The 17,591-nt window shown below is 36.9% G+C and overlaps 1 protein-coding gene across 1 annotated transcript in view; it reads right to left on the bottom strand.

The window, feature by feature from the left end:
• The window catches only part of LOC140237182 (inactive tyrosine-protein kinase transmembrane receptor ROR1-like), a 161,794-nt gene that overhangs the window by 64,242 nt on the left and 79,961 nt on the right, over positions 1–17,591 (bottom strand). Inside the window, exon 2 of the mRNA XM_072317123.1 lies at positions 11,450–11,534. Within this exon, the coding sequence (XP_072173224.1) occupies positions 11,450–11,534 (85 nt within the window). The remainder of the gene's footprint in view (positions 1–11,449; positions 11,535–17,591) is intronic.

The following is a 17,591-nucleotide window of genomic DNA, read 5'->3' as shown; positions in this document are numbered from 1 at the left end:
CAGCAGGCAGACCTTTGCAGCTGGGCTACCATAACAAAATTCCCATGAATGAGAAGCTGAAATGTCTCTGTATAAACTGAATAATCTTACTCTCACAGCTATCTCCCTTTTTAATTTGAACATATAATCTTCAATAGGCATCCATAGTCATATAGAAAAAAAAAATGAACATAAAATGATAGAATTTACACCATCCTAGATTTTGTTCCCATTGTTTATCTTACATTGTGAATAAGGAAATCAATCTGATTATGATTACAAATAAGTTGATATACACAACAACTAAAACAATTATGTTATATTGTATTTTGGTAGCAAACAGCGGAAAGAAACAGATTACATGAGAAACATACTAATACAGACAAACAAAGACTGACGACCATATTATTTCACTGCCCGATTAGGAAAACATACATTTGTAGGATTGATGTGCACATAATTTATCATCGGTGCATCCCTCAACATGAAATAATAATAATAATAATAATAATAATAATAATAATAATAATGATAATAATAATAATAATAATAATAATAACAATAATAACAACAATAATAATAATAATAATAATAATAATAATAATGATAATAATAATAATAATAATAATAATAATAATAATAATGATAATAATGATAATAATAAATAACACTTATATAGCGCTTTATATACTGACGTTTCAAAGCGCATTAATCCTAAAAAAATATCAAATTAAAATACGGCACTATGTACGAGTGAATACAAGTGAAAGCTCTTTAAACTTTTCTTTTATGTTCTCTTTGTAAAATAAAAGTATTTTCTAGTTCCATTTCACACAATATTATATCAAATCAATACACCTCAATATGCACTCAAATGCATTCAAAGAAATGGAAAATCAGCTGTAGCGTGTGATTGAAAACAGAAGCTAGAAGATTACATCATTCACAAACATATATGCACACTCACATACACAAAAACAAAACAAACACAAAAAGGGAAGTACAGATAGTTGTCTGATATAGTAACTCCTATATGAATTCTCTTATATATCTATCAATGACAGGATAAAAACAGTATAATATTATGCAATTAACTTTTTTTTTTGACTGATGACAAACATCTCTTTTGAGGTGAATGACTTTGTTTCTTCCTCCTTTTAGAGCTGAAATAATTAAAATCACTGAGAACCAGGAATGGAGAGAGACATATTAAAAAGAAAAAGGAGAAGAGACGGATATAAAATGGGGTGAGTAGACAGATTGAGGGAGTGGGGGTTTGACACAAGGATGGCAGCTCAAGAAATAGTTAGAGATTGCTAACCAGTGACCGTGAAATGTTGGGTTTCTTTAACATTGACCTAAATGGCTCAAGGGTGAATGGTCAGTGGCTCGACTTACCCTCCCTCTGTCATCCCTGGTCACTTTTCCCCCAAATTCTCTCGTCGTCAAGGGATTTCGAGATGTCTAAATTGGCATAAGCAGCAAACAAAATGAAGGATCCCCGAGGCTTCCCGCTATATATTATCACTGAAAATCAATCTCTGCAAAATCTAAACAAAGCAGATCAATTTCATACACTTGGAAGCGCAGTATATTTTACCCCTCCCTGGCATTCTTCACTTTGATTTAATAGTTATTGAACCTAAAGTTTATTCAAGTCCTGCCATTCCCCAGAATTTATAAGATGGCTTGGAGAGAGATCGGGTTAATGTACACTGCTCCATGGGCGCTGGACACACAGGAACAGGTCTGCTGGCAATGAGATTTAGTTGTCAAAATGACAAAAATATGTGTTTTGCGGAAAGGCAGCGACTAGCAGGAGTAGGGCACCTGGCATTCTGGACATACCGCTGCAGCGTTGCTACACATTCATGTCTTTCCTTATCCCATCAGTCTAAGAATTCTTCACACACTACCATTCACTCTCTTGACAATGTGTATAGTAAACACACATGATTTACTCACTGGTAGAAATGGTAGAAATGAAAGTTTATTACTTCCCATATCACTTATTTACACAACTCTATCATGAAAAAAAGAAATGAAGATAACAAAAAATTAGCTCCATGTCTCAACGGAAGTGCATGCACAGAACAAAGCTGCTTCAGTATTAAAGAGTAACTAAATTTCTAGAGTATTATTGCATATTGAACATGTTTGTCTTATATAAAATACATTTTGCAATTAGTTATACGTCATTAGAAATAAGTCTGTCATTAATGGCTTTTAGAAATTTGAAGTTTCTTTTCTTTCTTTTTTTTTCATTGCCAGACACTCCTATATCATCTTCAGAAGATGTAAGGAGTTATTCAGGGTGCTGACAAAATAGCAAAATTTTACATTTGATACAGCTGGTATTCTACCAAAAACATTGCTTGTAACAAGCAAACTGGGGGTATAGTAATCACCTGTCTCCAAAAATGACACAGATATCAATGAATTTCACTTTACTATGAAACAGACTAATTAATACATACATACTCTCAAGATATTGTTGTTTTTACCACAAACTCAACAACGTTTTATTATTATTACTATAAATATTATTATTATTATTATTATTATTATTATTATTATTATCATCATTATCATATCTATCTATCTATCAATCTATCTATCTATCTATCTATCTATCTATCTATCTAACTATTTTCATTTTACAAGTAACCACAGGCTGCATAGAGAGACCCAATCTGCCATGCTGGAGGCTAAGGGTCATTTTTTTAACATGTCCTCATGTCATTCATTTCTAATGACACTAAACGTAGAGCAAATCTTGAATTGTTTTCAGAGCATTTCCACCACTCACTGCAGCCTACCTGTGCAAACATGCGGTCCTTAATAAACAAAACTCACACAATTATTGTTACTTGTCAACGGATTTGTTAAAGAGACATTAAAAAGACAAGTGCAGGATGACTTCCGTACGGTACTATATCATTGATTAACTCTAAGAGGCACTGCGGCTGAGTTTGGATACCATAAAGGTTCCATATTATCCTTTAAACTCTTGAGTTGTCAAAGCAGACGGACAAAGAGGGGGAAGTAACTACTTCATGGACTTTTTGTGTGTGAAGAGAATCAGATATGATGAGGGCGTGTCAAAGAAAGCCACTAAGACTGACATGGTGTCCCCGTGTACTTGACTGATTAGCTGGCCTAATGTTTGCGATGTTTATTGGTACACAAAACAAGACGCAGCATTGGAGACCCCGCCAGCTGTCACATGACTGGGGGAAGATGTCGTGACTTGTCGTCCCTAGGCGCCCCAAAGTCAGACGGCTTGGTTTGGGGTTAGACCGGGCCACTACAGGCCACCTAGCCTGCCTTTCAGAAGAATGACTCTTTCAAGATTTTTTTTTCCAACCCTATTTTTATTTGAAAAGATTGGGTCTAGTATGTATATGCTAAAAGACTACTCCCTCTTTGTTCGTTCATGATTTAATTTTTCTCTTTTAATATATGTTCTGGTAATATGGATACTGTGACAGTAAAACCTCATTCCATGAAAGGAAAATTCATCAGTATGTTGTCCATGCTACAAGAAGAATTCTTGACTCACTCATTTGACATTCTCGACATGTTAAAGGAAAGGTATAGTATTGGTGGAGATTAGGATTATGCTTTAAATTCTTTGCGAGATACCATGAAACCACTTATGAAATAGTAAAGAGCATACCATTCTGAGAGGAATTCAAAGATCATTTTATGAAAATCTGTTTTGGAATGGCTGAGACATCCAAAAACAAAATAACACAAAGCGATTGTAATAAAAGGTGGGTCCCACCTTTCATTAGGATTGTTTTATTTTAGATATTTTAATAATTTCAAGACCAGTTTTCATCCAATAAAAATGGTGAATTCCTCTTGGAATTACATGCTCTTTCATATTTCATGAGAGATTTCTCATTATCTCACATACAAAAAAAAAAAATGTTAGAAACCTGAAGTTTGGTCACAACCAAAACTATACGACCCCTTTAATGATAACTGTGCTTGTGAAATGTGTTTGTGTGCATGCAATGTACATAGTACACGTATGTGTGTGTGTGTGTGATTGAAAGTAGGCCTATTAGATGACAAATGTGTTCTGTATAAATGCTCAGTTTTATTAAAGGGAACATGCCCTTCTGTTACAATCTGAACAAGATGCTATTTTGCAGAATGGTACTAAAGTGAAAGCTTTCAAAGCATAAGGGAAACTCAGGATGTAAGGAGAGAGAGAGAGAGAGAGGGAGAGACAAAGATTTGTCATGATGTTGGATGATGTGATTGGATGAGATGTCTCCCATGTCTGGATGCTCTCCCTTGTTCCCGTGACGACCAGAAATCAGACACTCCTCCTGGTTCCCTAACTGTTCTGGGAGCAAAGTTGTCACGAGACCAACTGACAACTATGTCTTCTGGGAATTTTAGCCTTGATTCAGCCTGCACACTCTGAGGAATTTTTTTGTTTGATCGCTAAAATCTACTGTTGAGGATAAGGTGACACTACATTAATCGCCAGGGTTAGTTTAGCTCACTAAATACAAAAGAATAACTTGCAATTCTTTAAATTTTTCCACTCAAGATAAATCAGTGATAATGGAGCTAAGACCAAATCTCAGAAGGGAAACCATGTAAAAGACACAAGCAATCAGTATGTATGCCATTCATCAAAAAACAGAACTACAAACTATTAAAATAGACCAAGACTGGGAGAAGTCTAGGAGGGTGGCTTGGTATTCCATCTTTGAGTTCATGTGTGGTGTATTCATTCTCCTTTGCCAAAGGAATGTAGTTGTATTTCATTTGTTATTGTACAAAAATCACCTCACTGTCAAAAACAATCAAAATGATTATACAAGACTGTATTTGTAGCATATTCTGGGAAAAGAGAGCTATGCCATGCTCACACTGTGACAAATCAAAGGGAAAAACTGAAGATTACTTTCCCCTTGAATATTATCTTTGTAATCTTGGTTTTATTTATTTATTTTTTTTTTGTTTTTATGAAGCCAAACACAAAGTAAACATAAACTCAAACTTGGGCCACTTTCTTTGATACCACAGTAGGTTAGAATATTTCAACCTTTGGTCATGTCGAAGGATGAAGAGAAATGAGTCAGGTGGAGCTGTATTTGTAAGATCAACAGAGTCCAGGTTAGGAAGATTATGAAACGGAAAAAAAAAAAAAATGTCTTGGCATAACAATTTAGTCAAGTCTTTAGCTTCTATACTAAAAACAGTGCAGTAAACAAAGACAGAATAAAAAAAAAATTATGTTCTCTCAACATCTTTTCTGCCCATCTACATCTCTTTCTGCTATTTTGTCACTTTTGATTGTGTACATTGCTCCCTCTTTATCATAATATCAGTGATCTAATACAACATAAGACAACGTCACATTTTCTTCCCTCGATAAACAAGTGAAACTGGATTCAAGGATTAGGATATTGTTTTATTGTTAGAAAGTGAACATAGAAAAATACTGAACTGTTTGTTAGATTCTGGTATACCACAAGTCAAGCTGATCCTCTGGAGAAAGTGAAATGTAAAAACAATTTTTTTTTTTGATTGCTTTAGCCTTGACTTGGGCAACTGTACTTGGTCACATGTGGCATTAGCTACATGTAGCAAAGATTGACCACTGGCCAAGAGCTGGAGGGGTTTACAGGACATCACGAGCAGAGTGGTCAGTTAAAGGGGAAGGCTAGTAACTGATCAGTGGGAATCAGTGGAAATGCTGGGAGATGATTGTTCCAATCCTTATGGGATTCATTCAAGAGTTCATTGTATATCTATTGTTGTGTGAAAATGATTTGCTTCAGAACGGTCTCATATTCAAGTAATGTGCAGATTAATGCTCCGTCACTGACCAGGGACGCTAACCTGGAAGCATTAAATTGCACATTACTTGAATATGAGACCATTCTGAAGCAAATTATTTTCACACAACAATAGATATACAATGAACTCTTGAATGAATCCCATAAGGATTGGAACAATCATCTCCCAGCATTTCCACTGATTCCCACTGATCGGTTACTAGCCTTCCCCTTTAAGATTAATGGCCTCTGATGGGGCAGAAAACTGGACGAGCTGAGAGTTTTGACACGCTTTTCCTCCGACACCATCAAGCTTTCCTCAATTATACCAAGCCATCACTGCCCCTGCCATGGCTGGTAATTAGTGGAAGCTGCACCATTCCCAGACCCCGCGGCAAATCATCAGATACAATCGTCATCCCACATCTAGCAACGTCTCTGCCCTGTATGACAAGTCTGTAGTCTGTCCACACAGACTACATTTAACCCCAAATGTACTCCTATCTCAAAGGGATACGATAATTCTACATGTCCTGTATCTTACTTCAACTGCAGTAACAATATCCTTTAATGCCCAAGAAATAACATGCACCCTTAAAAAGGTTCATACTCTCAGATATCTGGTGAGAGGAAAAAGTAAACAACCCCCCATCCCTAAAACCTGTCTTACTCCTATCTGCAGGGGAGGATTATACACAAGTGAAATATTGTGGCTGCTTCATACCTTATATAAAGTTTGTAAAAAAGCCTGTAAAAAAACCTATATAACATTAGAACAAGTATTTTCAAACAGAAAATAGACTGGTCATCTAACCTGAGGCAACTATCTCATAGAAAACATCTTGACATATCTGAATACCACTCATGATAAATACCACGTCAGTTCAGTAACAACATCCTTCTGTGAAATCATTTCAAAAACATGGTCTGAGCAGAGAACTAGACTCAGACATGCATTCCGACAGTTATGAGCAATATTGGCCATTCTGAAATGAAATTGATTTTTTAATGAGCTAAGGGGCAGATAATAGAATCAATATTGGGTTAAGTGATGGCAGGACGGTCACTGTCTTGACCGTGTCATTTACATTCCTCTATTAAGCCTTAATCATCAAACATGGTCCAAGATATTGAGATTTCAAAGAATATTTTGCCCCAAGGAATCCCCTGTTTCAACAAGCATCCATAAAGAGATAAGAATAAAGGTCTACATGTATATTTCAACAGACAGCTATATCAGAGCATTTATAAGCACAGTTTATGGAGAGCAGTGCAGTTTGTAGTTTTGTGACTATCATTATTTAATTTCCCCAGCAGATATATGATAAACAGCTGTTACCTCCAACCTCTATCATATGACTGATGGGTTTTGTTTTTCAAAAATATTTTCATTGCAATGCATATATCACTGACAATGTCTGACCTTTGACCCCTGCAGGGTTTGGATAGAGAGGGATCCTATTCAAACACTGGTAGCAAGGCAGACTGGAACCATCAACACTGCCATGTGGGTCTCTGGATTGGGCTATTTGGTGTGAAAACATTGCAGGAAAAAGGGAAATAACGCCTGAATCCTGAAACTTCCTTATGTTGGTTCACTGACCCTGTTGCAGCAGCCCATTTGTATGACGGGGCAGGAAATCATTCCATTATTCACACACTTACTTTCTATCTTCAGTAGATAGAACAGGTGATTAAATAATCATCATTGCTACACGGTGTACATGCATGCATGACTAAACTGTCCCTGGAGTATGATAGTGAGTGATAAGTGGGTTATTACCACTATCATTCTATGATGCACACAGTCATTAGTGCTTGCTTGGTGTGTTTAGATTAAAGGGATGGTAACGCTTTGGTTGAGATTGGGATTCAGCTTTTAGCTTTATGTGAGATGATCAGAAACCGTTTAGGAAATATTAAAGAGCTTACAATTCAAAGAGGAATTCAAAGTTTATTTGATGAAAATCAGTTTGAAATGGCTGAGATATCCAAAGGCAAAGTAAAATAACAAAGCGGTCCCAATAAAACATGTGTCCCTTCTTTCATTATACGATCACTTTGTTTGTGATATTTCATCCATTTCAAAATCAATTTTCATCTTGAACATAAACTTTGAATTTCCCTTAGATTTGTATGCTTTGTCATATTTCAGAAGAGGTTTCTCATCATCTCTCTCTCTCTCACACACACACACACACACACACAAACACACACAAAAAAAAAATATGGGAAACCTGAAGCCCTATCTCAACCAAAACTATATCATTCCTTTAATAATGGCTTTGTTTATGACATGGTCCCAAGATTTCTCACTCGAGTCATTTGATCAACTCATAGCTGCCTCACAGAAGGAAGCCCATTCAATAATCTTCTACATATTCACTTCTCATTGACTGTAAATAAAACCAAAATGGAAAGGAGAGCTCATGAGAGAATCGTATACTAAAAAAAAAGGCTAAATGAGTATTTTGTGACAACTGCTGCAAATTTGTGAATGATGAGCGACATAATTGTGGGAGCTACATGGATGGCATTATACAAATAAATGGTACCACATAAATGCTGTTAATCATTATCATCATCATGATCACCATTGATCATCATGATCATCATGACCATGATCATCATCTTCATCTTCATCAACGGTTTATCTACCTGACTAAGCATTTCCCTTGAACTCATCTTCTCAATCCAAATAATAACAAACAGACATACCTTTGTCCATCCCTTTACAAAATCTAACTAAAATGGCATTTCATATTCCTCTACACTACCTCTTGATTTTTTTTTTAAAGATCTTGAAATTATTACAAGAGACATACCCAGCAAGCCCTGGAAGAGGCACACTGTGAGGGGTTAAAGGTCAAGGGAGGGAAAAGGGAGAGAGTTCATTGAAGAACACTGACAGCAGCTCAGCAGACAATTTAATGATGTACTTGTCATTTACTGAGCTGAGAGTGAATGGGTGTAGACAGGTAGAGTGGCTGCATGGTGCAAATGAAGAAGGGGAAAAAAGGCTGAGGCAGTAAATAGAGTGCTTCTAAATCAATGAAAAGCCTGCGTCCTAGCTTCCCATCTACTTTGTGTCAATTTTCTGACCTAAATTTTGATGAGCTCTCCACTCCATTGGGCGAGTTAGGATAATTGGAATTCAAGAAACAAACACACACACACACACACACACAAACACACTTTGGCTTATTTTGAGCACACTCATTTTGAATACTAAGCTGGCAATCTTCCTGCAAAACCTGCCAAGAAAATGACCCCGATGTCCTAATTTAGACTAATTCTTTTAATGTAACACTGTGCACTGAATGAGGGCCATGCTGACAACCACTTTTCTCTTCTAATCATTAGTCCCATTCCTCCAGTTTTTTGCAGTAATCAGCTTGTCTCAACCAATTGACCTATTATATCTCTATGAGGAAATTTGTAGAAACCATATCCCTAGGGTGCCTCTGATATTTTGAAAGTACGGTTGAAATGTGTGATCTATTATTTTCAACTTCATCTGTGCATTTTTGTTTACTCTTAATGGGGTGATCCCTATATCTCGGCAATTCACTGCAAATCAGCATATTTCCTTTCCTATTAATGTGCTCCCATGTTTATAACCATAGCAATGAAGACACTTCCGTGTGTAGCAGTGCAAACATAACCATTATTTCGAGAGAGCACAAATACAATTGTAAGGGGATATGAACAAACAGTTATAAGAGACACTCAAAACGAAGATTTGTAAGTAGTTATTTGTCATAAAAAGAGCTGCTTCTAACAATCGAAATGAGTCATTTATCTTGGCAATGGATCTAAGTAGATGACCCATAATTGCCTCCACCAGTATGAGTGTGGAAATCTAAAACTCTTGGTTGATTTTTATCGCCATCAGACTGGTGTCTGTTCTCTTCTAGGCTGTCCTTGACACCACTGGCCCTTGACTCATTTGCAATGCTGTCTGCAGAAAAATGATACATGTCTCGGGGCAAGCGAGGGCAGGCTGTCAGGTGAGAGTGTCACCCCCGCAGATTTGTGGAGAGATCTGGATGGGTGACACTCTTGACTTGGATCCATTCCTTCAGGAATCTCTGGCAAACCCATAGCAATCTCTCTAATTTCACTCCTTCTCAATTATGGCACAAAAAAGAAAAGATCAATCAGTAACTCTACTACACATGGGACCATCAACCATGAGAAGAGATCAATGCCCTGATCACTAGGTATGTAGTAATCCATCTCAGTAATGTGCACCATCTCCCATATAATGCAGTATTCCTTGCCTGCTCTACAGGGCTTTGTCAAATGTCATCTCGGCAGAGAGACATGGGCAGTGTATGAAACTGCATTATGCCTTAAGCTCCCAAGCACTAATGAAATGTTTTTTCTTTTGTCTTCTGCCCCCCTTAAAATAACAAAAAAAAAAAACAACAACAAACCAGCAACCCAAAACAAAACTAAAACAAAACACACACACACACACACACACACACACACATTTGTAAATGATTCATCAAATGATGATAGATTCTGAATAAAATTCTAGACTTACTGAACCTGCATGCTAGCTGCCTAATATGTGGCTCTGTCTTCCTACACATCAGTGCACAGGTCTGTTTCGAATGCTCTGTCCAATGAGTACATAAGTTATAATACTGGTATCTAGCTTAAGGCTTTTAAAACTTTTGTGCTATACCTTTCTTCTTGTAATGTCAAACTTATCAGACCAGGCAAAAGTCCAAACTCTCAAATTTATGAACAAGTAAAGAACCTCCCATTCAAGCCACACATTTATTGCACACATTCAATTATCACATGGCAATAAAACATTCATTGTGAAAAAAAAAAATTGTTTCTTTTCTTTCTAACAAACATGACGGTATAATTACAGCTTTGCTAAGAGTCAATGGCTGTACTTTTCTTTTTACCCCCTATTTCACCCGAGACCAGTCCTACTAAACTATGTGAACTTTAAAAGGCCACTACAGACACCCATGTGGGGGACAGTGTATAGAGAGAGAGATGTGTTCACTGGAATGTCTTGATGACACGAAAGGAAAGAAAACTAGATACCAGTGCGAAACTGTACACATGTCACACCTGATTTCTGGCTGGGTGATAGCTTCCACAACATTATAGAGACAGTGCAGGAAACTAGAGCCATTGCTTTAATTGGTTTCTAATTGGTCAGAGTATTGAGGTTTTGGTGTGAAACGTGAGGCTGCTGCCTTCAATGTTGACTGTGACAAGAGTCGGGGATTCTTTGAGGAAAGAAATTCTGTCGCAGGCACACGCCTTTCAAATTGCACAGGTCTCTTTTTTGTTATCAAGGCAGTAATGCTCATTCATGCAAAAATCTCAGAAAGACAGAAAAGTCTTCCAATTTTAAGTGATGTATTATATCATCATCATCATATCTCATCTCATATTCACTTTTATTTATTTCATTATATGTAGTATACACTGTATATTGCTTGTTATTCAATATCACACTTGAAAATCTTTCAACAATAAGAACAAGGATACAATTACAGAATTTAAGACAACTATTTGATATTCCTCTGCAGGAATGAGAGATAAAATCACATAACATCATCATCCGTGCCAACAATTTCCATAAAACTACGCGGGAGAGCAAACGTATCGACTTTCTAGAGGCTCACCCTAATCTTTGGAGTTCTGAGGTTTCCCCGGTAACAGGCGGTGAGGCTGGTCTAGATGTTGAGCGCAGGGACGGAGTGGAGGATACTGCACGGGAAAGAGGAGAAGAATACAAATGAACAACTTTGATGACACATAAAAAAAATTCCTTGATGTTGTGACACTGTAGTATATAAAATTATTGCTTAGTGGAAGTATTAAACATCATCATGAAAGGTCATTATTGACATGTCGTGATCAAAATGGTAATGCTCAACAGTTTGATAATGTATGTCAAAGGTGGCAACCTTGTATTGCATAATATTTTTACATGTTTTTTAATCAATGCAAATAGAGAGAAACTGACCAGAAAGTTAGGCCTATAATACAGATGAAAACTGAGCAAGGAAAATGGTGTTCCAGGCCGAATGGAACCCCATTTACTTTGCTCAATTTTCATATATATTTTTAATCATCACATCTAAATTACTTTGAGCAATTTTACCATTAGCATTATTATGAACATCATCATCACTACGCTCATGACTTCAGTAAAACTTTGCTGTTGATTGACGCATATCACTCTGAAAACAAGAATAGCACATCCTTTCACCCCCTCCTCCACCCTGAATCTTTTCTACACAATGATATAGCAAATTGTAAGAGTTTCATCACTTTGGGTCTCTTTTTTCTTTTCCTGTTTTTCATTCCAACACATTTCTGGCACATTTTGAGGTTACTGTACTCAGGTTGCCTAATAGCTCTTGGCAGTGAATAAACAGCCCTGGAATTTAGGATGAAATGGATCTCACTCTAATTTGCCTTTTTCCTCAAGTCTATTTTTTGCCTGAGTTGAGATGAAGTGCACTGACTGAATGCTAGCAATCAAGGTTGCGAAAGGGTGGAGAAAATAAACTGTACGGATATTAATCCATGTCGGCACCCAGGCATGAAGTTTTTTTGATTGGATTTTGGGTGAGATTGGTTGTGACAGCAATGTGGCTTTACCCCCCTTACACTTTAAATCAGCACGAAATGATAACCATAGCAGATGTAATTTGGGGGTATAATGGCAGGCACTCATTGTTCTCTAGGACTGTCAGAGCAGTAAATTGGCAACTCGGATGTGATTCCACGGAGGATCCATTCAGGTGAATTGGGCGGACGTGACGATTCATTCCCACCCGATATCATTCGGCCACATTTGCTTCCAAATCAAACGAGCAGCATCCAGCAGACTGAAGTCATGACCGGCCGACAGTGGTTACAACTTGTGGTTTTACTTGGGGACAATAGCATGGCTTTTCACTCTCATCCAACTCCAAGGGATGAAAAGATTCTATTCCTACTTTGATATTAATTTGACCACATACCTGTAGTGACTAGTGAGAGGGACTAAACAGTGTCACATTACTAATACATGGGAAAGGAATCAACTCCTTATTAGGAAAACAGATGAAACACTGTGATTTTGGACAACAAAAGCCCCTCTTTCAGTGCAGTTACATATTATGTGCTAAATAGTGCATTGACCTTTATTTATGATCCATCAATGTATCATATTCATATAACTATAAATATGTATTTGTGTGTGCGTGTGTGTGTGTGTGTTTACTTTATCATTGTGGTATCAAAAGACAATATTACTTTCTACCAAATACATCCACTATTTTTTCTTTTTTGGAAAAAGAAAAAGTAAGTAAGAGGAAATGCGAATAATTGTCAAGGTAACATGAAACATTTTCAAGGCAATGAATTATCAGTAAGAACATGGATATTATCAAAATATAAATGCTGTCTCTTCAGTATATGTTCTTTTATGAACTAACAAGTGATTCAATGCATCCATCATATATAACTGCACTTCATGAATTTCACATTTTACAAAATATCAAATTATGATTTGATTTAATAAAATTACTGAAAAACTATCACTGCTGAAACTGCGGAAATCACATTAAAATTTGTCTCCGATACATCAACAGTACATGCACACGCTGATACACAAACTCAGTGAATCTTATCTAGCTCAACTGGTCGGCAGTTTTTCCGCTGCTGTTCAGTAGCCTCAGTTTTATGGCACCCCGGTCTCCTTAGACCCATAAATGACAATCTGTGGTGTACTTGGCACACCCTTCGGTGCCCAAGCAAGTGTTTAAAGGTCCTGACATTTATTACTAGTCATGGCTCGAATGAAAATACACTGTGCAGTTTACATGCTGGCCGCCAGGTAACAACTATATCATGACCACCACTTCTGGTGAGAAAAATGGCCATAAAGTCAAAAGAGAAAAATAAACTAGAGTTTAACACTCCCGACATGACATCATAATATAGTTCCTAGCCTTTGACTGGCGGTGAGAGGCCATAAAAAGATTAGATTTATGGTCTGTAAAAGGCTTATATTTGAAGTAATAGCAAAAATCCTTTAATGGCATGAACAAAACACTGCATGTTTTTATGTTAGACGAAATATACTTGCACAGCATCGACAAGAATTTCTTTACTATGTTGAACTCTGACCAGCAATTTTTTTTTTTTTTTGGTTACAGAAAGTCCCCTACGAAAACAACATAGCTCAAATCATGGACACTATAAAAAACCAAAGTTTCAAAACAAAATGTGTATTTTTGTTGTGCACTTTCCACTGACTTCAAGCTCAATGGGGAAAAATAACATTAACATTTACTGTTTTAGCTGTCCAATGGTTTCTTTATAGTGTGATACCCTATACTTGTAGTAGCATATCAACTACTACTATAATTGTCAGAATTTTAGTTTCTCTATCCTTTTATTTTTCTGTCCAATTTCTGAAGTGAATTATCTAAAAATTGACATGACCAAGTGGCAGAAAGATTTCCCTGATCATTTTTCATGATGGCAATCAACATTACTGTTAAACATTTCATTGCACTTGGTCATGAACAATGTAATCTACATGCCGCTTTTTTTTTTTGGACGAAGTCAAGTTATTGATCATATCTATGTAACCATGAGTAATTTTTTTTTTTTAAACTAAAGTTTGGAAGGCATAAACTTAATTTCAAGAGTAAAGGCATCCTGCATATAGCCTGTAAGCACATCCCCTTGTTTTTTCTTGTTTTTCTCAGGAACTGTTTGTCCAAATGTGCCCAAAGTTTGTGTGTATTATAGAACTTCACCAGACAAACGTATCTCAAGATAACTTCAGGTCTATATGTCATTCTCTTCGTCATGCAAATGAGAGTCAAAATTGATGCATGAAAGGGTCTGGTTGTGGTTTATTCTGCTAGCAGCATGCTTGTTCTAAATGCTCTTTTTGATTTGTGATTCCCCATTTTCAAAGAATATCATCATCAGTGGCAATTATCTTATCCTGTGTTACAACATCTACACTTGTCTCAATGATGAGTTCTAGTGCACTTCACGTCTAGTATTTCTCTGTCCTTTACAACAAAAAACTTGTTCTAATCTGCACTCAACTTCTGAACTGCACTGAAGAGATAAATACAAAACTCTAATGTACAAAATGCACCATAGGCCTACAATTTCTAAATAACTGTTATGTGACATTAGGCCTATGGTTTTGAACTTATGAATTTATGAAAAGAAAGACACAATCTGACCATCCTGCTTCCAAAAACAAAATAAAACATAAAATGAAGAAACAAAAAAATTAGAAGACATATCCATATCAGGGCAATTATGCCCCAAGGACAAATACCCCCCCCCCCCCCCCGCTAAATACTGGTTAGTGATAAAGTTAGAGTAAAGATTAGGGTTAGGGTTAGGCTTTAATAGGGTTAGAGTTTGGGTTAGGCTTAGGGTAAGGGGAAGGGTCTGGGGTAATTGCCTAGGAGGTAATTGCCCTAGACCGGACATATGGCACAGTGGTGTTATGTCTTCACAGCAAGTGGCCTGTAACAATTTGTGTTCTCTTAAAAAAACAAACAAACAAAAAACAGACACTAATGCAAAGACACATCCACATAAACATACAAACACTTTTTTCTTGTCTCATTAACCCATTGAGGATGGGCTGATTTTGCTACAACATGCATTTCCCATAGAACTTGCCCGAGTATACTCAGGACTCTTCCTCAATGAGTTAATAGAGAGCAATTTACATGCAGCTCTTTCATAGATTTCTATTGATTTCTATTGAATGTATGTCAGGCTTTAAGCTCACTGATTTAAAGGAAGTAATCAAGCTTCAATTTGATGTAGAGAAACCGTCTTTGCATGACATGCCCGGCCTACAATAACAGTGTCCATTGAGATCTTGGCATGGCCTGGTGCTCACCAACAATGAAAGCCCATAAAATGGGGCATTTGCGAGCATTTGAGCTTCACTAAAAGCTTGCCAGCAATGCTTGGAAAAAAAAAGAAGAAGAAAGAGATACTTAAGCTTGGTAAGAAGATCACAAGCTGGTGTGTTAACACTGGTGTTTCTTCTATCACTATATCACTATGGCAGCTGATAGCGATGACACTGTCTCCAGTGTCAAGATGCTGTAATAAAACTCTGTGATACCATATCTAAGTGCTATATGTTGCCACTCCTATCTTAATTAATCAAATATGATTTCCCATCCTGGCCATTTAGTTGATTTGAAAGCCAGAAAATCTTTTCTGAAATGAATTCGTACGGTCAGATTAACTGATAGCAACAAAATTGAGTGTTAGTGTGGAAAAGTAATACGGAGAGACAGCATTTTCGGGTCTCTCAGACTTTTTGGCTTTAGAATTAGGAGAAGGAGAAAAGGAAGAAAAAGAAGAAGAGGAAGAAGAAAAAATGAAAAAAAGGAAGGAAGAGAAGAGGAAAAGAAGAAGAAGAAGGAGAAGACATCATTAACACTACTCTTGTATGACACATACTTGTATCTACTGGATGTGATTCCACTGTTGTGAAGTATGAGAATGAAATGTTGACAGAATGACATGCTGATGAGATGAAACCGATGTAAACGAAGCCACCTCCTGACCTGAGTAGGCTACATAAAGTAAGTCTGATTCGTACTTTATCACCAGTCTTACAGACCACTGCGACTTTTCACAATAGGCATGAGTCCGACAACCCTTTGGTCTTTTACCGCCGAGCCACCAAGTCTTAATTCCCCATTACACAGATTACAATTTGCTCCATGAATGAGCATGGAATTCCTTCTGGTTCCTCCCGGAGTATTCAAGAAATAGGGGTAAGATGAAGCCCCTCTCATTGCATTAGGAGGTACATGTGTGAAGGAGTTGCAGTAAACATTCTGGAGGTAAACAACACTTTCACATTCAATGAAATAACATTTTGACCTTTCAGTTTAATTCGCTTAGGAACGAAAAGGAGTTGACGAAGCATCATTATGGGTGAGAATTCGAGGAAAAAATGGTACATCCACGGAAGAAATACTGTCATGCACAGAATTCTATATCTCTCCAATGTATACTCTCCTATTCAATTTTGTTGTTTTCAGAGACGTAAACTGAATAATAATCAGTCTGAAAGGCACTAATCCATCAGAAAGATTATGTTAGGATCCATCATCAGGGTTATAATGGAATCTGGTCACACACATTGGATTGGGCCTATTCCAGTCCATGTCCCACGTTTAGTGTGTTTGTACTTTAAGAGCAACCTATTTCAATATCTATGGGAATTCCGACTGAATATCAGAATAGATAATCGTCGGTTGAGAATGAGAAGGCTGTTAAGTTGCCTTGAACACTATATGGGTTGAGTGGCAACTTAACACCCTTCTCAATCTCACCCATAAAATGGTCAGACCATTATCACTTTGGCACTCACTGTTTACAATGATTCAATAAAATGTTTTCATTGCATGGGAGTTTGTTGTCAACCTCACATTCTGTTACAAATTCAGCTATTGTTATTTATTCACTGTTTAAGTATGTGTAAGTGTGTCATTACCTGCCATGTGTCCAGAATAGGACCATGAACCTGGTATATATGTTAACATGTCCTTTATTTATCAATAAAGACATGATTACAACAACAAGTAGTACATGTCAATAGGAGGGGCATGTTGAAAGATGAAACTACATTTCATGATGTTGAAAGACAAAAATTGATTTTTGAAGCTGAGTGACAAATTTCCAGCACCACAAGAGAACATTGACCTTTTTAAACTTCAGGCTGCATGATGCATGCCACCACAGCAGAGCATATTCTTT

Source organism: Diadema setosum, chromosome 13, assembly GCF_964275005.1.
Source record: "Diadema setosum chromosome 13, eeDiaSeto1, whole genome shotgun sequence".
NCBI lineage: Eukaryota > Metazoa > Echinodermata > Echinoidea > Diadematoida > Diadematidae > Diadema > Diadema setosum.
Note: the sequence above shows the minus strand (reverse complement) of the source record. Positions and strands in the feature narration are given on the sequence as shown.